This window comes from Chrysemys picta, chromosome 6 (assembly GCF_011386835.1).
Source record: "Chrysemys picta bellii isolate R12L10 chromosome 6, ASM1138683v2, whole genome shotgun sequence".
In the NCBI taxonomy this organism is placed as follows: domain Eukaryota; kingdom Metazoa; phylum Chordata; order Testudines; family Emydidae; genus Chrysemys; species Chrysemys picta.
This window is the reverse complement of record NC_088796.1, coordinates 72,345,343-72,369,993: the sequence shown is the minus strand read 5'-3', so window position 1 is coordinate 72,369,993 and position 24,651 is coordinate 72,345,343. Positions and strand designations below refer to the sequence as shown.

Here is a 24,651-nt window from a genome sequence, read left to right as displayed (position 1 = left end):
AATTGAGTCTAAATGTATATAGATAGTTTCCTAGTTATTCTTTTATTAAATATGAAACACCACCTTATAACATAATAACATTGAAGACCACATATTTAAAAGTGATATTTTAACTTGTACCAGCAAAATGGCATGTGCACCTGTCTGTGGTCAGAAATGGGCTTTTGGACAGGCAGATTAGGTATTTGCATGAATAAACTGATAAATATACTGTTACCCCATCAATATGCCCATATGGGTGCATGATTAATCGGAGGCCCTTTGAAAATTTAGCCAGCAAGTTTTGAATACATAGCAGTTTGCAACATTAAACCCAGATGTGAGTTCTGCACATGCAAGTGTTTGTACATGTAAAATTTCTGGGCACAGTTTTAGAGGCATTTGATCTCCAGATTTTAATTTCAAGTGAAAAAGTACAGGTATTCAGTTAAAATAGTCTCTCCAGCCTTGAGCTCCCCTTTTCTGACAATGTATTGTCAGAGTCTTAAAACAGCATACCATTGTGTTCTTCAATACCCAGACACAAAGGGTAGAGTTAAAATCATAGTGACAGCTTGAACTTTAAATACTCTGGCATATAGCAGACTCTCGTGGATATATTTTCAAACAGACATTTATTGTAAATTATTCTTGCAAAAGAGACAAAGAATTAACTGTTTGTCCATTAATGCACATATTTTGGAGGTGAAACTTGGATATCTATGTTTGAAAATTAAAGACAAAATCCTGCCCCTTCTGCTTCCCAACAGCAGCAGAGAAGAACTGCAACCAAATGCTCACAAGTACTAATTTGGGGGTCTGGCTACTGTCCTAATAAGCACATCTTGGCTCAACGAGATACAGTAACTCCGCACTTAACGTTGTAGTTATGTTCCTGAAAAATGCGACTTTAAGCGAAACAATGTTAAGCAAATCCAATTTCCCCATAAGAATTAATGTAAATGAGGGGGTTAGGTTCCAGGGAAATTTTTTTCACCAGACAAAAGACTATATTATCTATATACCCACACACACAGTATAAGTTTTAAACAATCAATTTAATACTGGTACACAGTGATGATGATGGTGAAACTTGGTTGAGGTGGAAGAGTCAGAGGGTGGGATATTTCCCTTACTGCTAAATGATGAACTAGCAATTAGCTGAGCCCTCAAGGGTTAACTCTCTCACTCTGCAAGGCAGCAGGAATGGAGGGAGATATGCGCATTTCCCTTAAGTACACTACCTTGTTAATTAGATCAGCTTGCTGAGACGCAGCTGCTATGAGCTCCCTCGGTCCTGAGCCCTGCTCTATGGAAGGTGGGGTAAACAGGGTGCAGGAGGGAGGGGGACACCATGAGATTAGCCCCCCTCTTCCTTCCCTCTTCCCCCTCCCCCGGCACAGCAAGCAGGAGTCTCCGGGAGCAGCTCCAAGGCAGAAGGCAGGAGCAGCAAATGCCAGTGCGGGGAGGGACACAGCTGAACTGCAGGCAGCTGCTGCACAGGGAACTTAGGGGAGCAAGGAGCTGATAGGGGGAGCTGATGGGGGGCTGCCGGTCCACCCTGGTTCCAAGGCCCCACCAGCTAGCTGCAATGGGCTGCTCTTCCTGCAAGCAGTAGACAAAACAGGTGGCTGCCAAACGACGTTAGAAGGGAGCATTACACAACTTTAAATGAGCATGTTCCCTAATTGATCAGCAACGTAACAACGAAACAACATTAACCGGGACGACTTTAAGTAAGGAGTTACTGTATAGTCTGCAATTTTGGAGGCTTGGTCAGACCTCCAAGCTCCCAACATGTCTGATGTGGTGTGCAACAGGCACCATATCAGTGTACGCTTCTCCATTATAAAGAGTGCTTTCTGCTGCACATTTGTAGTGTCTTCTATGGACCAGCCTGAGCCATTGTGCTTTGCAGTAGTGGGATGGCTATGGGACCCACCATGTAACTAATACTTCTCTGGCATTCATTAAGTGAATCAAATACCAAAGGTAAACTTTACCCTTGGCTCAATTTTATTTTAGCATAGATTTTTATATCTAATCGCCTTTTGTTTTTCAACAAACAAAATTAAACATAATAATAAAATAACATCTTTTTGACATTTTTTTCCTTAAAGAGTTATAGATACAATACCACAACAGGACAATTGTAACATGGTATGGACATCATTCACTGCATAGGAAAACTAACTTGAGGGCATACAATAGGAGCTTTTAAAAGTTAAAAATTGTGTCAATATTCAAAAACAGTATAAGTTATACAGTATACGTCTATACTAAGGACTTGAAGCACAGCACTGCTCCCATTCAAGTCATTAGGGTTGGGATTTTCAAAGGAACTTAAGAGAGGTTTTACTCTGCTCATCATTCACATCAGAATTTATTTATGTAGTGATCTGTACAGAGTATATAAACTCTAATTATTATGAAGGAGATTTTTCTGCACATGTATTTATTGGATAAATATTAACAGTTTTACCATGTAATCAAATACTTTCAATATAGGACGTATATTCAATACAAGTTACATCTTATCAAACATACAGTGCACCACAGAACCAATTTATTCTGTTAGCTGCTCTAATGAGTGATGCAGACTCTTATTTACCTCATTGCCCCTTTCAGTCCTGGTGATGTAATCAAAGTCACAAACCACAAAAGCAGTTAGATAAGTTGACATTTTCAGTGTCGTGTTAAATGTGGTAACAGTCCATAGGCTTCCATTCTCATCTTTCATTTCAGATGTATCTAGAATAAAAACAATTTTAGTATAGAAACAAACTATCGCTACTATACAATAAAACAAGAGTTTGTGTTTTCAAACCAATCTTTTATACATCTCTTTATTACATTTTAATACTCTGTATGACAGCACTGGCTACATATATTTTGGCAATAGCACTATGTCAACTTTCCCACTTAGCTCATTCCATGTACTTGAATTATTACCTTAAATACAAAGACTCTACAACTCCACTCCTCAGCTTCTTAATCAAAATCTATGAAGCATATCAAACTTTGCATTAGTTTTGGGATGTGGAAAAGCATAAAAAAATATTCACCCATGCTATACTTCTATAATATGTATGTTCATAATATCACTCAAGTAAATATTAAACATGCCTGAAAGTTATCAAATACTTAAATCTCACATGCTTCAAATAAAGGGCCCAATCAGACCGTCCACAGAAAAACACATGGAAGGAGGTTCTGAGAGAGGAAATATTTGCAGACTACCTTCACAGATATTCCCCTGTTTTAGTCCCAAAGTTACATTACATGCCTCACAGATTTGGTAACCATTGACTTTTATTACTTAAAATTATGTACATGAGAAATAAAGAATCATGACAATGAGGATATTAAAAGAGACATTTACACATGAAGGGAAGGAATCTCACAGCTTTTTAGGTTTCCTGCATGAATACTATCTATCCCTCATTTGGTATCTTTGTCACACACAGCATCCCACATTAGGTGAGAATCAGTGGTGAGAAACATTGCCAGAGCAGTATATAATAGCTCGCACTGCTGCTGACCCTGTCATGTCTATTCTGTGGATTAACAGAAGATTTCAATTACGTGATTGTTAAGGCAGTTTTCATAAGCACCCAAGAATTTGTTTTTAAGATACACACAATCTCCCCCACCCCTTGTCCTTAAAAAACAGAAGTATAGCTCTCACACGTACAACACCACAACTTCAGAAGTAAGTAAAAGTCATGCAGTAAAATATACTCAGTAAAAACTGTACAGTAAGACTCAAAACATGAACTGTTGTGCAATCAAACATCACAGCCACCAGACATGGATATGTCACCATTGAAAGGTAACCCAGTACCGCCACCACCCACCTTTCAAGACTGTGACTGTGCATATTTGCCTGTGAATTTATAGATTTTTACTAACCCTCTCTGACTTTTTTTTCAGACCTACTAAATAATATTCCTGCCTCAACAAACCATGTCTCTTAGGACTTGCCTACACACAAAAGTTAATCTGGAATAAAAGTAGAGTATGAATTCAAAACAGATTAAGTATTCCTCATTAACTCCATGTGCAGATTCTTATTCCAAAATAAGGCACTCATATTCTGTGGGCCAGGGGGAAGTTTGCACAGGGAGCCCTGGTCTACACTACAAGTTTAGGTCGACTTTAGCAGCGTTAAATCGAATTAAGCCTGGACACGTCCACACAACGAAGCCCTTTTTTTTCGACTTAAAGGGCCCTTTAAACCGGTTTCTTTACTCCACCTCCGACGAGGGGATTAGCGCTAAAATCGGCCTTTGCGGGTCGGATTTGGGGTAGTGTGGACGGAATTCGACGTTATTGGCCTCCGGGAGCTATCCCACAGTGCTTCATTGTGACCGCTCTGGACAGCACTCTCAACTCAGATGCACTGACCAGGTAGACAGGAAAAGCCCCGCGAACTTTTGAATTTCATTTCCTGTTTGCCCAGCGTGGAGAGCACAGGTGACCACGCAGAGCTTATCAGCACAGGTAACCATGATGGAGTCCCAGAATCGCAAAAGAGCTCCATCATGGACCGAACGGGAGGTACGGGATCTGCTCGCAATATGGGGAGATGAATCAGTGCTAGCTGAACTCTGAAGCAGTAAACGAAATGGCAAAATATTAGAAAAGGTCTCAAAGGCCATGAAGGACAGAGGCCATAACAGGGACGCACAGCAGTGCCGCGTGAAAATTAAGGAGCTAAGGCAAGCCTACCACAAAGCCAGAGAGGCAAACGGGAGGTCTGGGGCAGAGCCGCAAACATGCCGCTTCTACGCGGAGCTGCATGTGATGCTAGGGGGAGCAGCCACCACTACCCCAACCGTGTGCTTTGACTCCATCAATGGAGAAACACGCAACAGGGAAGCGGGTTCGGGGTACGAGGAAGATGATGATGAAAACAATGAAGATAGCTCACAGCAAGGAAGCGGAGAAACCGGTTTCCCCAACAGCCAGGATATGTTTATCACCCTGGACCTGGAACCAGTAACCCCCGAACTCACCCAAGGTGTGCTCCCAGACCCTGAGGGCACACAAGGGACCTCTGGTGAGTGTACCTTTGTAAATATTACACATGGTTTAAAAGCAAGCATGTTTAATGATTAATGATTAATTTGCCCTGGCAATCGCGGCCAGTACAGCTACTGGAAAAGTCTGTTAACGTGTATGGGGATGGAGCGGAAATCCTCCAGGGACATCTCCAGAAAGCTCTCCTTCATGTAGTCCCAAAGCCTTTGCAAAAGGTTTCTGGGGAGGGCTGCCTTATCCCGTCCGCCATGGTAGGACACTTTACCACACCAAGCCAGTAGCACGTAGTCTGGAATCATTGCATAACAAAGCATGGCAGCATATGGTCCCGGTGTTTGCTGGCATGCAGACAACATCCATTCCTTATCTCTCTTTGTTATCCTCAGGAGAGTGATATCATTCACGGTTACCTGGTTGAAATGGGGTGATTTTATTAAGGGGACATTCAGAGGTGCCCGTTCCTGCTCGGCTGAACAGAAATGTTCCCCGCTGTTAGCCACGTGGTAGGGGGGAGGGGTGAAGTGATCATCCCAGAGAATTGTGTGTGTGTTGGGGGGGGGGTAGTTGGGTTTGTGCTGCATGTTAACCTGGAAACCGCAGCCCCACCTTTTACATTGCAAACCCATTTTAAATGGCCAACCCAATGGGTGCTTGGTATGGGAAATGAGGGCGCTACTGTTTGAAACCATTCCCACATGTTAAGAAGGTGAAAAAAGCCAAAAGACTGTGGCTTACCATGGCTGCCTGCAAGCTGAAATCTGTTGCCTGGCACTGCGTGAGTGATCTCTTACACCAAACCAGCATGCCCTCAATATAAGAGGAAAAATGCGACCTTGTAACGAAAGCACGTGTGCTGTGTAATGTGAACAGCAAAATTTAACGTGAAAGAGTGTACCCATTGTTCTATAAAATGGGTCTTTTTAACCACCTCTCCCTTCTCCTCCACCAGCTGCAAATGTTTCTCCTTCGCAGAGGCTAGTGAAGATTAGAAGGAGAAAACGGCAGACTCGGGATGATATGTTCTCGAGCTCCAGATGTCCTCCCACGCTGATAGAGCACAGCAGAATGCGTGGAGGCAGTCAATGTCGGAGATGAGAAAAGCCCAATATGAACGAGAGGAGAGGTGGCGGGCTGAATCGCGGGCTGAAGAGAGCAAGTGGCGGGCTGAAGAGGATAGGTGGCGTCAGCTTGCTGACAAAAGGCAAAAGTCGATGCTCCGGCTGCTGGAGCATCAAACTGATATGCTCCAGCGTATGGTTGAGCTGCAGGAAAGGCAGCAGGAGCAGAGACCGCTGCTACAGCCCCTGTGTAACCAACAGCCCTCCTCCCCAAGACCCATTGCCTCCTCACCCAGACGCCCAAGAACACAGTAGGGGGGCCTCCGGCCACCAAGTCACTCCACCCCAGATGATTGTCCGAGCATAGGAAGGCTGGTCTTCAATAAGTGTTAAAGTTTTAAAGTTTTAAACTGCAGTGTGTCATTTTCCTTCCCTCCTCCCCCACTCATCCTGGGCTACCTTGGCAATTATCCCCCTAGTTGTGTGATGAATTAATAAAGAATGCATGAATGTGAAGTAACAATGACTTTATTGCCTCTGCAAGCGGTGCTCGAAGATGGGAGGGAAGGGTGGGGTGGTTAGTTTACAGGGAAGTAGTGTGAACCGGTGGGGGGGGCGGAGGGTTCATCAAGGAGAAACAAACAGAAGTTTCACACCGTAGCCTGGCCAGTCACAAAACTCGTTTTCAAAGCTTCTCTGATGCACACCATGCCCTGCTGTACTCTTCTAACAGCCCTGGTGTCTGGCTGCACATAATCAGCGGCCAGGCGATTTGCCTCAACCTCCCACCCCGCCACAAATGTCTCCCTTTTACTCTCACAGATATTGTGGAATGCACAGCAAGCAGCAATAACAATGGGGATATTGGTTTCGCTGAGGTCTATCTGAGTCAGTAAGCTGCGCCAGCACGCTTTTAAACGTCCAAATGCACATTCCACCACCATTTGGCACTTGCTCAGCCTATAGTTGAACAGGTCCTGACTACTGTCCAGGCTGCCTGTGTATGGCTTCATGAGCCATGGCATTAAGGGGTAGGCTGGGTCCCCAAGGATAACGATAGGCATTTCAACATCCCCAACGGTTATTTTCTGGTCCAGGAAGAAAGTCCCTTCCTACAGCTTTCGAAACAGACCAGAGTGCCTGAAGACGCGAGCATCATGTACCTTTCCCGGCCATCCCACATTGATGTTGGTGAAACGTCCCTTGTGATCCACCAGGGCTTGCAGCAGCATTGAAAAGTACCCCTTGCGGTTTATGTACTCGGTGGCTTGGTGCTCTGGTGCCAAGATGGGGATATGGGTTCCGTCTATTGCCCCACCACAGTTTGGGAATCCCATTGCAGCAAAGCCATCCACTATGACCTGCACGTTTCCCAGAGTCACTACCCTTGATATCAGCAGGTCTTTGATTGCCCTGGCAACTTGGCTCCCCTGGCAGCCCCCACAGTAGATTTGCCCACTCCAAACTGATTCCCGACTGACCAGTAGCTGTCTGGCATTGCAAGCTTCCACAGGGCTATCGCCACTCGCTTCTCAACTGTGAGGGCTGCTCTCATCCTGGTATTCTGGTGCTTAAGGGCAGGGGAAAGCAAGTCACAAAGTTCCATGAAAGTGCCCTTACGCATGCAAAAGTTTTGCAGCCACTGCAACACGATGCGGTCCCACCAGTCTGTGCTTGATTCCCAGGCCCAGAATCGGCGTTCCACAGCATGAACCTGCCCCAGTAACACCATGATTTTCACATTGCTGGGGCCCGTACTTTGTGAGAGGTCTATGTCCATGTCAATTTCCTCATCACTCTTGTCGCCGCGCTGCAATCGCCTCCTCGGCTGGTCCTAGTTTTGCTTTGGCATGTCCTGGCTCTGCATATACTCCAGGACAATGCGCGTGGTGTTCATAGTGCTCATAATTGCCGCGGTGATCTGAGCGGGCTCCATGATCCCAGTGCTATGGCGTCTGGGCTGAAAAAAGGCGCGAAACTAGTGTCTGATGGAGGGCGGGAGGGTGGGGCGAGTGACGACATGGTGTACAGGTACAGGGAATTAAAATAAACAAAGGTGGCTGTGCATCAGGGAGAAACACAAACAACTGTCACACAGAATGGCCCCCCCAAAGATTGAACTCAAAACCCTGGGTTTAGCAAGCCGTTGATTTCAGGGAGGGAGGGGGAAGCAAATGAATCCAGAACAAATCTGGTCCATCTATTTTTACATCTTAAGCTGGCAGCAGACGGTGCAGCACGACTGATAGCCCTCGGCATCTTCTGGGTGCTTGGCAGAAAATGCTGTATTACGACTGCTAGCCATCATCGTCAAAACGGTTCAATAGGACTGCCGGGTTTCCAGGAGACAAAATAAAGAATCAGATGCCCAGAGTGGAAAGTGGAGGAATCTGCTGAAGAAGTTTTCCGGGTGCCTCTGATTGAACTCACTGAGGAATATGATGATGACGGATATCAATCGTAATACACCATCCACTGCCAAAAGGCAAGGAGCTGTTGCTGGGTAGCAATGCAGCCCCACGTCTGCCAGCACCCAGATGACATATGGTGACGGTGAGCTGAGCTGAGCGGGCTCTATGCTTGCCGTGGTATGTTGTCTGCACAGGTAACCCAGGTAAAAAGGCGCGAATCGATTGTCTGCCGTTGCTCTGATGGAGGGGGAGGGGCCTGACGACATGTACCCAGAACCCCCCGCGACACTGTTTTTGCATCATCAGGCATTGGGATCTCAACCCAGAATTCCAATGGGCGGCGGAGACTGCGGGAACTGTGGGATAGCTACCCACAGTGCAACGCTCCGGAAGTTGACGCTAGCCTCAGTACTGTGGATGCGGTCTGCCGACTTCATGCACTTAGAGCATTTTATGTGGGGACACACACAATCGACTGTATAAAACCGATATCTATAAAACCGGCTTCTATAAATTCAACCTAATTTCGTAGTGTAGACATACCCGGAGTTAATCAGGAATAGCTATTCCAAAATAAGTCCCTCTCTCAGGCTGGTTGGCCCTTTAAGGCAAGTTGGACTGAGCCTTGCCCATGACCTAGCAGTTACTCGTTAATCTTTCCTCTGATCTAGCCAGGTAGGGATAATTAGTGATCCCAGCTGGGTGTAATGGAGTTAGAATGACTGACCCCGGCCACAGAGGACAACTTAAATGGAGCTGAGCTCAGTTGAGGGAAGAAGACCTGGGAGAGGGGAGGTAGGGAGTTCCCTCTCACTAGGAAGGCAGAAGAAATAGAATCAATCCCTGTAATGGGCCTGAAATGGGGACAAGATCCAGGGAGAGACTGCAGAGATGGCAGGACTCTTTGGAGAAAAGCCCACAGGGAGTAGAGTAGATTGTTGTGTCAGGGAACCCTGAGAGAGGGTTTGTAAGTGGAAGCAGAAGACTTAAGTGGCCCAAGGGGGCAACAAAAACTAATCAGACTTGTTTTGATTTTCATTTGGACCTTTCAGTTACCTCAGGTAGGGTTTGAACTTTGTGACTTGGCCAGAAGGCTGAGGGTATGTCTATACTTACCTCCGGGTTCAGCGGTAAGCAATCGATCTTCTGGGATCGATTTATCGCGTCTTGTCTAGACGCGATAAAATCGATCCCGGAAGTGCTCACTGTCGACACCGGTACTCCTGCTCCGCAAGAGGAGTACGCGGAGTCGACGGGGGAGCCTGCCTGCCGCGTGTGGACCAGCGGTAAGTACCTTGTAGTTCGAATTAAAATACTTCGACTTCAGCTACGTTATTCACGTAGCTGAAGTTGCGTATCTTAGTTCGAACTGGGAGGTTAGTGTGGACCAGCCCTGAGCCATGGAAGATCTGTTAGAGGCAGATGCCTGCAAAAGGCACTGGAAAAAAGGAGACCACTGACATTATGAGAGGGGGGAGGTAGGGCACTCCAGGGAGCCATTTTCCCCACCCTACTCCCCATGTAGACAAACCCTAACCCTTTCTGTCCCCAAACAGGAGCAGCAACTGCCTGCTTTTAGGAGACGAAGTCCTCCTCCAGTAATCTATCAACATCACTCTTTTGACCAGCAAGGACTACCATAGGACCATTCAAAGTCTTTCCACACAGACCTGAGAACCTGGCCTCTGCAACATCATGTTCTGCTAACCTCCTTCCACTTACATTTCTTTTTTTACAGTTAACATCCAGTCCATGCTCTGTATTATTGCTCTGTATTGCTAGGACAGAACACATTAATTGAACAGAATTTTCAAATATTTGAGCTTTTAGTCCATGGATAACAGATCACTATAGACAAGGATGATACAGTAAAATAATGTGCTATGATTATACACTGTTGAAGTAAATTCAAACCTTTATTAAGGTAACTTGGAGAAATACAGATGTCTATTTTTTAACCTACCTATAGCAGGCATGTTGGACAGGGCCACATAACTGGGATGATGGACAATTATGATATTAAAGGTTGCCTTCATGGCAGGTTCATCAAAGCAGGGATAAACAGTCCTGGCATATGTTGGTTCAAGCTGTGATGCAATCAGCATACTAAATTGGAAATACAGATATGGTTAATCCAGCATGTTGTAGCTGATCAAAACCATTATATAGTGCACAAAATCTGCCAAGTTAGAAAAAGAAAAGGTAAATCATATACATATGTGGATTTAGAAAAGGGTTAGTCATTATTTAGAGAAATTTATGACTCAGTTGTCCCCCACAAAGATCCACGTGCAGATTTGCGCGTTGTTTAATTCAGCCATTTTAATGGCTAATTCTTTTCTTACATGTCTTTCTTTTCTAACTGAAGAGTTCACATTTTTATGTATTTGTTCTTACCGCTTGTGGTAGTTTGGAAGACGGCTTTTGGGCAGAGTGCAGCGGGCCGGGGAGAAGCCAGTGGACCCAATGGCCAAATTTTCAAAAGCATCCACTGGTTTTGGGTGCCCAACTTTAGACAATTAAGGAAAATCCTTACTGGAGAGAAGCAGGGAAGATACTGACAGAGGGGGAGGGATAGCTCAGTGGTTTGAGCATTGGCCTGCTAAACCCAGGATTGTGAATTCAATCCTTGAGGGAGCCATTTAGGGAACTGGGGAAAAAATCTGTCTGGGGATTGGTCCTGCTTTGAGCAGGGCGTTGGACTAGATGACCTCCTGAGGTCCCTTCCAACCCTGATATTCTATGATTCCCTGTACAAACCAAATGCAGATGCATCACTGTAACAGGAATTGGAGGCAGATCTACAGGTAGACCATGAGAGGATACAGCTGGAGATGAACCACCAGTGTTTTGAAAACCAGCTGCTTGAAGATGGGTATCACCAAGGTGAGAGAGAAGATGGGTAGTGCCAATGTGAGACAGAAGACAGGGAGTGCCACTGACAGCATGAGGAAAGAGAGAAGGACGGGGAATGTCAATATCATCTTGAAATGGACAGATTGTACCCACAAAACCCTAATCTAGTAGATGAAACCAGACGCCCACATATCTGTCCCAATGGGTGGCAGAGACTCCAAATTATTTCCTTGCTTTAAGGAAGGGAATGATATGGATGTGTTTCTAAATGCTTTTAAAATGGGGTGTGAATTGAATAAGATAGGGCAGGAGGACATGGTCTGGTGCCTAGCTCCATTACTATCACAAACGAAGGACTTAGACATTTTCACCCTTATGGACAGAGAGAAATATAAAGATCATGGGCAACATAAACAAGCTTTCTTGCCAAAGTTCAAACTTCTCCCTGCATATAGAAGGTCTGGGGAGTTCAGAAAAAAAGGGACATGATCTATGCTGAGGTTTCAATTCAAATTATGGGCTATATAAGAAAATGGGGAACTGGTTGGAGGGTTTCCATGGTCGATGAGGTCTATGAATTAATGGGCTTAGAACAATTCCTTAAACTCTGCTACCCCAACCTGAAATAATGGTTAATAGACAAAGATTCTAGAGGCATGACCGTATCTGGGAAATGGGCCGAATAACATGAAGACAGTCCATTGGCAGCTGAAAGAAAAATCAAGGGAGATAGCACAAATCTGACCACCCAATCAAGACCCCCTCCTCCCCCCCCAAAGGGACTAAATCCAGAAATGGTAGAAGGCAAACCATAATAAGGGCCCAAAAAGGAAACCTGGGGAGCTGATATGTTTTTATTGCCATAAAAGTGGTCATAAGACAAAATAATGCCTGGTGCTAGGGAGATCAGAGGCTAGTTGTAGCACACAGCAGGTCCAGGTGGCAATGACTCCACTACCAGTGGAACCAAAACTAGTCCTATCAGTGAACTTGACTCTATCAGACTCCAAATGGGAATCAATTAAACACTGTTTCCCAGTGGAGGTGGATGGGAAACACCCCAACGATGGAGGGATACTGGAACCCAAGTAACTGGTATGCCCATGAGCAGTGGACCCCTCATGGATCAGTCCAGATAGACTCATAACCATTCAGGGAATAATAGGTCCCCATTTCCATGTCCCTGTGGCTCCGATCCACCTGAAATGGGGTGGCAACCAGGGCCCAAACACTGTTGGGGTACCCTCCCAACTACCAGAAGAGGTCTTGCTAGGAAATGACCTACAGTCCTGGGCCTGCGCTACTTTTATGGTTACTTGGAGCCAAAAACAGAAAGCCACAGCCCCTGCCTCAGACCGAGCTGAAAGTTGGCACACAGCTTTGAGCTGCTGCCTGACAGTGTAAGTGTATGGCCTGGGCCTAGGCAGAGTCCTCCTGATTCCCCCTCTGAGGTCTGTGTAAGTGGGCCCCAGTGATCAGACTAAGCTCTCCCAGTTTCCGCTTTGGAAATCAAGCAGAAACAATTAACTGACCCCTCAAGGAAAACCTAGGGCTGCAGCAGACTCCCCTGGCAACTTTCTGGCAGGATGGCACCTGGAAAGGTTTCTCTGGGATCAGAGGTTGCTTTACATAGAGTGGATGCTCCTTAAGACTGTTGAGCCACGGAGTGTACAGAGACAATTGGTGGTATCACAAAAGTACCATCTTAGACTACTCAGGCTAGTTGGGACACTTGGGAATACAGCTCAGCAAACAGCGCTTACTCCAGAATTTCTACTGGGCTTGGGTTTTTGAGGCAGTGCAAAAATACAGTAAGAGCTGTGACCCCTGTCAGAGGGTGGGAAATGGCTGGAATAAGGGCAAGGCTGTCCTGATTCCTCCTCCCATTATAGAGGAACCCTTTCAGAGGATTGCTATGGACATTGTGGGACCCCTTACTAAAACTACCCATATGGAGAAAAAATATATTATTGTGGTAGTACTGCTATCAAGAAGTGGTAGCTCTCCTCCATAGAGGCAGACAAGTTGGCTGATACCTTGCTAACAACATTCAGCCGGGGGCAGGGGTGGTTTTCCCTGAGGTGTTGATTGATCACGGGGCAAATTTATGTCTGCCCTACATGAAGGGCTATGGGAGAAATGTGCGGTTCCACAATTTTGGTCGTCTCCCTACTACCCCCACACTACCAGGCTGGTTGAGAGATTTAATGGAATCCTTAAAATAATATTGAAAATTTTGTGGACCAACAGCCTGGTGATTGGGATAAATATTTACCTGACCTGTTATTTGCCTATTGGGAGGTTCTCCAGGAATCCACAGGATTCTCCCCTTTGGAACTTCTCTATCGGAGAAGGGTACAGGGCCCCCTGGACCTAATGAGGGCAGAGTGGGAACGTACAGCCTCTCCCAAGGGAATGTCCATGATGGAGTACTGGTTGGTTTCTGGGAAAAAATTCACTGAGCTCCTGAGTTTTCACCGACAGAATCTATCTAGAGCTTGGAAGAAACAGAAAGTCTGGCATGACCACACCACATGTGCTCTGACGTATGGTACAGGGGACCAAGTTATGATGGTCATTCCAGTGTTAGAGGCACTGCACATGTGCTGTCAGTGCCAAATCCTGAGCATAAAGTGGTTTGATGTTGTGGAAAATGTCACAGTCTTGCTCCAGCATATATAGATAACATTTGTATTTTCAGTCAGATTTGGGAAGAGCATATGACCCTGTAAGGAAGATGCTTTACAGCATTCAGATGGTAGGAAAAATGCAAGGTGGGGATGTCAGAAGTGGGCTATTCTGACCATGGAGTGGAGAGGGGCTGCATAAAACCAGAGCCTGCAAGAGTGGAGGTTATTAAGAATTGCCCCACTCCCCAGACACAAAAACAAGGTACAATTCTTTATTGGGATGGCCAGATATTACCAGAGGTTGTCCCTCACTGATCTATGTGTAAGAAGGGTAAGTCAGGCAAGGTTATCTGGTCCAAACAGAGTCAATGCAACTTCTGTGAACTGAAAGAAGCCATAAGTACAGACCCAGTTCTGGTATATCCAGACTTTGAAAAGGTTTCCATGGTATTCACAGATGCCTCTGACTCAGGCTCAGGGCTGTGCTGATGCAAGCTGATGAAAAGAGGAGAGGCACCCCAGAGCGTATGGGAGCAAGAAATTGCATCCCTGAGGAAAAACAACTATGCAACAATGGAAAAAGAATGTTTGGTTATGGTGTGGGCCCTCAGCAAACCTACTCTTTTGGATGACATTTCACTGCATGCAGTGACCATTTCCCACTCACCTGGCTACATCAAATAAAAAGGACAAATGCCACATTGCTAAAATAGAGATTAGTGCTCCAAGATTAAGATGGAAATGATTCTTGTTAAAGGGAATGCAAATTTGGTTGCTGATGCCCTGTCCAGGAAATAAGAAAATGGATTCCCCTAGGATGCAGGCCAACCACCCTAGGCCATATCTATATGTACAGCGCTGCATGTGTACTGATACAGCTGCGCCACTGCAGCACCTGAGGTGAAGATGCTCTATGCCAAGAGAAGAGAGCTCTCCTGTCAGCATAAAAAACCGCCTCCACAAGCAGCATGAGCTATGTCGGCATGAGAAGCTCTCCCCCCAACACAGCGCTGTGCACACAAATGCTTATGTCGGTGTAATTTATGTCACTCAGGGGAGTTGAATATTCACATCACGGGGGAGGGACAGCTCAGTGGTTTGAGCATTGGCCTGTTAAACCCAGGGTTGTGAGTTCAATCCTTGAGGGGGCAATTTAGGGATCTGGGGCAAAAATCTGTCTGGGGATTGATCCTGCTTTGAGCAGGGGGTTGGACTAGATGATCTCCTGAGGTCTCTTCCCACCCTGATATTCTGTGATCCTTGAGTGACATAATTTTTTTAGACAGGCTGTAGTGTAGACATAGCCCTAGTTAAACCCACTTTGGCAGGGGAGATGCGATAGATGGCAATTTCCTGCACTATCCTTGGAAAGCTTTATAGTATTAAGTTTTCTGTATTATTTTGAGCTGGGATTATATGTAACCCCTCTAGAGGGGAGATGTGATGTGAAGTCTGGTAGTTCAAAGGACTATATTGAAAATGTGCCAGACAAAAATAAACTTTTTGACAATAAGTGTGGAGTTCCTGAGGAATACTTAGGGAGAGGTTAATGTAAATTCCCCATCTCCAGTTATGCAAAAACTCAGCCTTTTGCAGCTAAGCCCTGAGGAAGGGGTCATTGTCTGCTGATTATCTCTTCTCAGAGACAGGAGATCAAGGACTTGTATAAAGAAACTGCTCAACTGCCCAGCCAGGGATCTGGTTCTGAATCTGAGATTGTCATGAACATGTAACAACAGGGCAAACCCAGTTGTGGGTTTTGAAGGACTGACCAGAGCTTGAGGATGGAGTTGGGGGTGATCTCTGGTAAGCATTTTTGCTCACCTAAAGATCTTTTATTTTATACAGGCAATTAAAAAAAAAAGCAGAACAGATAGTGGATTGCCCATTAACACCTACCAGTGTTCATTTAAAACATAAGAACACAAGAACGGCCTGTGACGTTACACCCCATAATGCTTTATAGAAATATACTTATGAGTGTAAATACGACATAACTGGAATATGTTTTATGCTAGATATGCCATGTAACATATATTTGCAAAGGTTATGTTCTACTGAATGTATGCATCCTATTTGTATGCATGTATCATTTTTATATCTGAAGTTATAAGTGTTGGCTCTATGCATGTATTTAAAGTCTTTGCTGTAGGACGCACATAAGGCAGATTTGGTCAACATAGTGTGAAGGGGTTATTCAAGTAATGAGGAGTACTTAACTAACAATGGACTTTGGGAGATGCCAATCCACATCTAAGCTTTCCTGGGAATGTTCAAACTAACATGTAAACAATGGCGTCGGCCTGCAAAAAGCTGAATCATTCATAGACATGTGACTTGCCCAGGTGACTGCAAAGATCCATCTTGTTGAGGGTATTTTACACAGGAGAACAGAGGGGTTTCCATCCACAAGAGAAAAACTATACAAGCCCCTGGAAACTCCTCCATTTGGTCTTCAGCTGGCTCAGAAGATAGCCTCGACCCCAAAGAGATGTCTGAAAGAAACTGGAACAAAGGACAGTAACTACAGGAGTGTGAGTGATTGCTGGACCCAGACTAGGAAGGAGTCTAGTCTGTCAAAGAAGCTTATTGGAACATCTCTGAGGGTGAGATTTACCTGCGTTTCGTTTCCTACTGTATTAGGCTTAGACTTGCATGTTTTTGTTTTATTTTGCTTGGTAATTTACTTTGTTCTGTCTGTTATTACTTGGAACCACTAAATCCTACTTTTTACATTTAATAAAATCACTTTTTGCTTATTAATTGACCCAGAGCAAGTAATTAAGTCCTGGGGGAGTAAACAGTTGTGTATATCTCTCTATCAGTGTTATAGAGGGCGAACAATTTATGAGTTTACCCTGTATAAGCTTTATATAGACTAACGCAGATTTATTTGGGGTTTGGACCCCATTGGGTACTGGGCATCTGGGTGCTAGAGACAGGAGCATTTCTTAAGCTGTTTTCAGTTAAGCCTGCAGCTCTCGGGGGACATGGCTCAGACCTGGGTCTGTGTTTGTGGCAGGCAAGCGTGTCTGGCACAACAAGACAGGGTACTGAAGTCCCAAGCTGCCAGGTAAAATGGGCTCAGAGGTAATCCCAGCACATCAGGTGGCAGTCCCAAGGGGATCCTGTGACCCAACCTGTCACACGGCCATACTGGATCAGACCAAAGGTCCATCTAGCTCAGTATCCTGTCTTCCGAAAGTGGCCAATGCCAGGTGCCCCAGAGGTAATGAACAGGTAATCATCAAGTGATCCATTTCCTGTCACTCATTTCCAGCTTCTGGCAAACAGAGGCTAGGGATACCATCCCTGCCCATCCTGGCTAATAGCCAGTGATGCACCTATACTCCATGAATTTATCTAGTTCTTTTTTAAACCCTGTTATAGTCTTGGCCTTCACAACATCCTCTGACAAAGAGTTCCATAGGTTGACCATGCATTGTGTGAAGAAACACTTCCTTTTGTTTGTTTTAAACCTGCTGCCTATTAATTTCATTTGGTGACCACTAGTTCTTGTGTTATGAGAAGCAGTAAATAACTTGTGAGTCTTCAAGAATCAGTTACATTTGCTATCAGAGGGCAAGACTGTATGTATACAGAATGGGTACTAAGAAAAATTGCACTGATTAGGATAGTACCCCAAAATCCTAAGATTTAGATGAAATTAAGCCAGTACTTTAGTACAAATTCCATAGGGACATACACTACTCTTGATCTGAGCACACAGCACTCAATTCACAGCAGTGAAAGTTCTGCATGTAGTCTGATGGTAAAACATGCCTCCCAAATTCTATGGACTTAATCCAATACAACTGAAGTAGGACGAAGGAAGACAAGAGTGTCTTTAAAACACCTTTCTGCCTCCCCTAATCCTGACAATGACTCTCTTAGCTATTTGCCACCCATGGATTCCCCAGCTTGACCCCCCATAAGGATAGTTTTCAAGCTATTTTGTACTGTCTGACCAGTGCAAAGCATCCAGAAGTGGGGCCAGGCTTATATTTGACTCCATTTGGTGCTGTAAGCACTGCAGAAATGTACTCCATAGTGGCTACAAATAGCGCCTTCATTTTTCATTTCCTCCCCCGCACTTCAAGACCTGATTAAGTGTGTAACTTAGATATCTTGCCATTATCTATAATCAAACAGACCATTAATGGTTATTGTATTCATATTACTTTTTTCTTATTTGTGAGTTTAGTGCTTATGAGAGGACTAGAGAGCTCTTGCTCTATAAGAATTATAGCACAGATGGACACAGGTTTTCCACACCAGTTCCACACCAATGTGCCTCAACTCTGATTTGGCAAAGTGAGAGAGAAGTTCATTCTCAATGCCAATTAAGCCTTTTGCCTCTATTAAGCTGCCAATAGCTATGTGGACATCTGAGCAGGAGAAACTGTTAGCACAAAGTGATAGAAAACCCTTATCTTCTGCAAGTTGTACAGTGGCTTTACCAAAATGACTATCAACCTAGATTTGAACTGAAGACCTAGAGATGAAAGGTGCCCTATTACAGGTGTTGGCAACCTTCCAGAAGTGGTGTGCCCAGTCTTCATTTATTCACTCTAATTTAAGGTTTCGCGTGCCAGTAATACATTTTAACATTTTTAGAAGGTCTCTTTCTATAAGTCTAGAATATACTAAACTATTGTTGTATGTAAAGTAAATAAGGTTTTTAAAATGTTTAAGAAGCTTCATTTAAAATTAAATTAAAATGCAGAGCCCCCTGGACCGGTGGCCAGGACCTGGGCAGTGTGAGTGCCCATGAAAATCAGCTCGCATGCTGCCTTCGGCACGCGTGCCATAGGTTGCCTACCCCTGCCCTATTACATAGTGCCTGGGCTATCCAATCCTCCACTAGAATTAGTCTTCTAAAATAATTAAAATAACCTTGTCAGGTACCTTATTAGACCTTACAAATGATGTCCCAAAAATACATCCATACTGCAGGAGAAGGATTGAGTTTTTGCAGCACAAACTGCGAGAGACTCAGAGCTAGGAAACTGCAACTATGGTAAGATTGAAGACTTCACTCTGAAAGAAGGAGAAGTTACAAAATAGTGTTGCATGGATCAAGTTCAGAGAAAGTCATTTAAAATAAGGAAAGATATGGAAAAATTGACTTAAGAACATCAAGAATGTAGACAAGAACAGATAAGCAAAGCAACATGTTAAATCTGCAACCCATAGACTTCCTTTGATTCAATCTACTGTCTGGACATAACTGGAATCTTTTAACCAGACTGCAATCTTACATACCATAGTTACTACAGGGTAAATTAAGGATAGAATGGAACAATTCATATAAATCTTTTTGCCACTTTACTAAGCTATTTAGGGAGGTTGTACCATAAAATGAAGTCACAACATAAAGAACAGAATGTAAATGAATACTAAGAATACATACACAGGATATTCATTTATATACTTAGTGGTGTAATATTCTATGCCTACTTGTATAAAACTAAAAGGGGCTTTCCAAAGAAATTAAGCAAAATATCCTAGTTTTCCTTAACTCAAACTCCATAATTAGATAAATACCATTGTATAAAGAGATCCATGAAAGAACTGATGAAGATTGCAGGAAAAATAGAAGAAATTTGTACAAATAAGCTCCTATTGTTTTTCTCTCAGGCCAACCAACTTCTCAACACACACACACACACACACACACACACACACACATACGGAAAAAAGCAGTCAGTGGAAGTTAAATTCTCCAGATTTAGTATCAGTGGAGTAGGTTATATGAAAGTCACATGACACTTTTTATTTCAATAAAACAAAAAAAATAAGTTTTTTTATTATTGGTGTGTGTTCATGCATGAATGGATTTTTTTTTTAAGCAAAATGAATATTATCTATTTGGCACATTCTCGTAATATCCAACCGCTGATAGACAACATAATCTAGTGAACTAATCAGTAGGTTGGGACCCAAGAATGCCAGAATTCTAATTCTAGCTCTATTGACCTTGAGCAATTCACTACTCCTTAAATTATTAAAGGTGAAAAAAAATTTAAAATCCCATTTTCTGATGTGTTTTGTTTACCTTGTGCATCTCAGTTTGGACAATGAAAAATCAACGAATTAAGTTTCACTTTTGTTTAATGAGTTTTGTTTCCAGATTCTTAGGATGAAATTTGCCAGCACAAAGTCTATGCAGCATGTAGGCACATAATTGCTATTTTGCAGGTTAATTTATTTAAAATGAATGTTTTTATTGAACTTGTACTGGACCAAGTTTAAGTTGATAGTGTCTCTATATTGTGTGCACAGTTTTTTGAAAGTGTAAAGCACTGTCATTGGTGACTTGATTTTTATAGTTGCAGTTAAGCAAATGCTAACATCCATACCACCTAACAAAAACATTCACAGACTCCTCCACTCTACATCTAAGTACCATTTTATTCCAACATACACCTGCAGTGCATGCATCTAATTCCTCAACAAAAACAAAACAAAAAAACACACTCAAACACCACAGCCTTAACTCTAACCTTAGCTCAATTAAGATATATTCTCTGCAGACAGACATACAGGTGAAGTGCATAATGTGTCATATGTACATGAAAACATCTGAGGTCAGAGTTAAGGTTTTGCATTTGAGTCTGACTATGATACATTGGATGTGTGTGCTGTCCTAGTCCCTCATATTAACATTAATGGAAGGGGAAATCTGAAGCAGTCAGAGCACAGAGCAGCATAGCTTTTATGGTTTGCCAGAGTGAAGCCCTACTCCGGGAGACCTGAGAAAGTCTACTGGACTAGAAGTAGCGTTGGCAAGCTTAGCAAGTGTGAGAGGTTGGGGAGAAGGAGACATGCAGGATGGTAAGAAGGATGGGGAGCAAAACTGGAAGCCGAGTGGCAAGTTCCACGTTTGTCAACTTTAGCACAAAGCATGTTCATGTGATGGGGCTAGGTCAGGGAAGCTAATGGCAACAGTGATGTGGAGCTTGTTGCTCCCCTACTGAGCTCTTTTGTCTAGGATGAACTTCCTGTAATTCCCCAGAAGGGGGGTCCTGCTCTGACAAGCCTGTAGAATTCCTTGAGACTAGGAGTAGTGCTGCCAAGGGAGAGCTTGGCAACATAACTCGGAGCTTGGGGAGGAGGCATGAATAACAAGAATCACGGATGATGGAGTGGGAAGGCATTGTGGCAACTAGAGTACAGGCTGTAACAGTAAACTAGGGAGGGAGATGAGGCCGGGAAAGCAGCCTGGGAGAACAGAAGTGGCCAGCAGATCTGGGCTGTTCAGATTTGTCTTTGCAGACCTAGAGTAGGTATCGATGAACACTAGAAAAACAACTCCCCATCTATTTCATTTTAAAATTTGAATATTGACTTTCCCTGAGCTATTATGCTAATGGGTGTGAGAAACTTGTACTTTATGGGGACTGTAGTTCTTTAGCTACAGGAGGCTGAAAGATGTCTGAGCTGCATTTTGCACTATGGTTTTACCCACATAATTGGTTTTGGGAATTGGTTCTATGGTGGACACCTGGGCTAATATAAATAAGGGGCTCCAGCATCTTTTTGCAAGCCTTCAACTATTTGGTCTGATTTATAACATCAGATAATCACAGGAAAGGCAACTACAGCTTCTATATAACTGCAACAATGCTGACCATTTAGTGCTCTTTTGAGAGGGTACCAGTGCCAATAATCCAGCAACAGTTAACTTTAACAGACACAAGCTTTTGCCCAATCTCCCCGCGCAATTACACTGTGACTTGTTATGAAAAATAGATTGGGCAATGTATGTTGTAGTGACTTCTTTCCTTTATAGAGGATCTGCTAACACATTATCTAATAACAAACTGTATGGTCGTGTAAACCTGAAAGGCAGAGGATGGAGGAGGGATATTCCTGTTGTCAGACAAGTCTACTTTATTTTTATAGTGTCTTTTATATGTTCTATAGCCACAAAAGTTCTTTTCTTGTTTAACTCCACATAACAGACAAAGTGAGAACTTAAGCTACTGGCAAAGGAGAAATTTTCTTCAGCTAAGATCAGATACAAAATAGAGACACCACTTTCTCTATTTCCTGGCATACACCTAGAGGACATGACTAACTAGATGTGTGTGTATTGCAAATTTGTTTTGATTTTCCTAAAATGCAAGATGTGTTCAGATCTGAGGTTTTGGTTTCAGCTTCCTCCATCTCTAAAAAGCTTATAATTCCTTTTTGGGAAAAGAGGAAAGAAGAGAGATACCTGGCTGTGTGTCCCCCCCCCTCCCCCAACCCACCAAAACAAGCACTTAGGGCAGTTGTCTTCAGACTGTTTTCATTTGTGGACCACTAAAATTTTTCAAACAGAGGTGCAGACCCCTTTGGAAATCAGACAGTCTGCGGACCCTCATGGGTTCCCGGACCACAGGTTGAAAACCACTGATTTAGGGGATTAGCCAAAACCCACTGAAGTCAAGGGCAATCTTTTCATTACTTTACATGGGTTTGGATCGGGTCCTCTGATGCTCATCTGATGGCACTATACAAACAAGGGCCTCTAAAGTCAGGAGGAGCTGGTGTTCCAGCCTTTGACCGGAACAATTGTGTCCCAAGCCCTTTCCCGGGCGATCATCTCAGAAACTGGCTCGGGTATTAGCCAGCAACTCCTCTGGGGCTGGCTGGAGCAAAGCGCCCTTCGGGGCCACGTTCTCGGAGCTGGGCGCTGAAGTCTGGCACCTGCCCTACGCTAAACCCCAGGCAGCGCTTAGCTGCCCGCTTGCCCGGGCGCCCAGATGCCCCGGCATGTCCCCGCGCGCTCACCTGCTCTGCCCCTGGTCCGTGTAGCGGGTGAGGAAGAGCCCGTCCAGATTCTCGCTCAGGGGCCCCCTGAAGCTGAGCTGCAGCACGTAGCGCCCGCCTGCCCGCAGGCTCCGCCGCAGCTCCAGCACCGCGTACTCCTGCCGCTCCTCCAGCCACAGCTCCGCCACCTCGATGCCGCCGCCGCCGCCGCCGCCGTCCGGCCCCTCGAGCAGGGGCCCCCGCACAGCCGCCCCCCACAGCTCCAGCTCGGAGCTGTGCAGCAGGACGGTGGCCGTGTCCTGGGCGCAGTGCACCGTGATGTTCACCTGCCCGGAGAAGACAAAGGGGCCGGGCTGGCCGGGGCTCAGCCGGGGCCAGAGCCGCAGCTCGTAGTGGAGGGGCAGCAGAGCGCGGGGCAGGCGGGAGTTGTCCCAGACCCCCGGCGGGCGCGTACTGCCGGGACTGGGAGTTGGGGGGCAGCAGCCGGCGCCCTCCTCCTCCGGGCCGGCTGTGGGCGAGGGGGGAGCCGCTGCCGCCCGCAGCTCCTCCACCTCCTGCAGGCAGCGCCCGTACAGAGCCCCCAGCACGGCCAGGGCCAGCAGCAGCGCGGCCAGCAGCAGCGCGAGCAGGGCGGCGGGCTTCCTGCCCAGGTAGAAGCCGGAGGCGGCCTTGGGTCCCATGGCAGCAGGCGCCGGGAGCACGGCGCTGCCTAGGGGCGCCCAGTTACTCTCCGAGCTCGGCAGCGAGTGCGGCTGGAGCTGCGCTGCACCCTGCGCGCAACAACAAATACCCTGGGAGCGCGGGCGGAGGTGGAGCCCCTCCGGCGAGGGGCAAGGCAGGAGGAAGGGGAGAGGTGCCCACGCTCCCCGCTTGCTCTAGAGGTGGGAAAAGGTAAGAGGCGGATCCACTTGGATCCTGCCCATCTTTGGCCCCAAGCCCTCAAACTGTATCATCAAAAACTGAGAATGAATCTAGACGCTCCTCTCTCTCTCTCACACACACACACACACAAATTCCTGATGCATCTCAGCACAATAGTGGGTGAGTCAGACACATTTTAGCCCCCGATTCCTCACATTCTAATGCCTAAATAGAGGACAAGTCTAGCTCCTCCTACAACACCAAAAAATACTTGATCCTGGCACATCCTCACATGCCACCACCACAAAAACCTAGATCCACTACCTGGCCAGACCCAAACAATTTTTGACCCTCCCCCTTGAAATTCTATGGCATGAACAGAGAACAAGTGTAGCTGCCCCTAATGCACCAAAATAAATAAAAACAATGAGGAGTCCTTCTGGCACCTTAGAGACTAACAAATTTATTTGGGCATAAGCTTTCGTGGGCTAGAACTCACTTCATTAGATGCATGGAATGGAAATTCAGTAGGCAATACACAGCACATGAAAAGATGGGAGTTGCCTTAGGAGTGGGGGGTCAGTGCTAAGGAGGCCAATTTAATTAGCGTGGATGTGGCCCATTTCCAATAGTTGACAAGAAGGGGTGAATATCAACAGAGGGAAAATTACTTTTTGTAGTGCTAACGAGGCCAATTCAGTCAGGGGCGGCTCCAGGCACCAGTGCAGCAAGTGTGTGCCTGGGGCTGCAAGCCGCGGGGGGTGGCCTGCCGGTCGCCGTGAGGGCCGCAGTCAGGCTGCCTTCAGCAGCATGCCTGCAGGAGGTCTGCCAGTCCTGTGGCTTCGGCAGTAATTCAGCGGCAGGGACTCTGAAGGCGCGGCGCCGGTGAACTTCCCGCAGGCCTGCCGCCGAATCTGCGTGACCAGCGGACCTCCCGCAGGCCTGCCGCCGAATCTGCGTGACCAGCGGACCGCCTGCAGGCGTGCCGCCGAAAGCCACCTAACTGCCATGCTTGGGGCAGCTAAAACCATAGAGCCGCCCCTGAATTCAGTT

General features: G+C 45.4%; 1 protein-coding gene across 2 annotated transcripts in view; it reads right to left on the bottom strand.

The window, feature by feature from the left end:
* LVRN (laeverin) overlaps nt 1–23,593 on the bottom strand; it is a 70,053-nt gene extending 46,460 nt beyond the window's left edge. The window contains exons 1-3 of one of the 2 annotated variants that reach the window (XM_008166671.4): nt 22,759–23,593; nt 10,455–10,597; nt 2,591–2,730 (exon numbers count right to left, since the gene is read on the bottom strand). In XM_008166671.4, coding sequence (XP_008164893.3) covers nt 2,591–2,730; nt 10,455–10,597; nt 22,759–23,417 — 942 coding nt within the window. In that variant the 5' untranslated portion in view covers nt 23,418–23,593. The remainder of the gene's footprint in view (nt 1–2,590; nt 2,731–10,454; nt 10,598–22,758) is intronic. The other variant, XM_042854660.2, reaches the window with a different exon arrangement.
* Between the last annotated feature and the right edge of the window lie 1,058 nt (nt 23,594–24,651).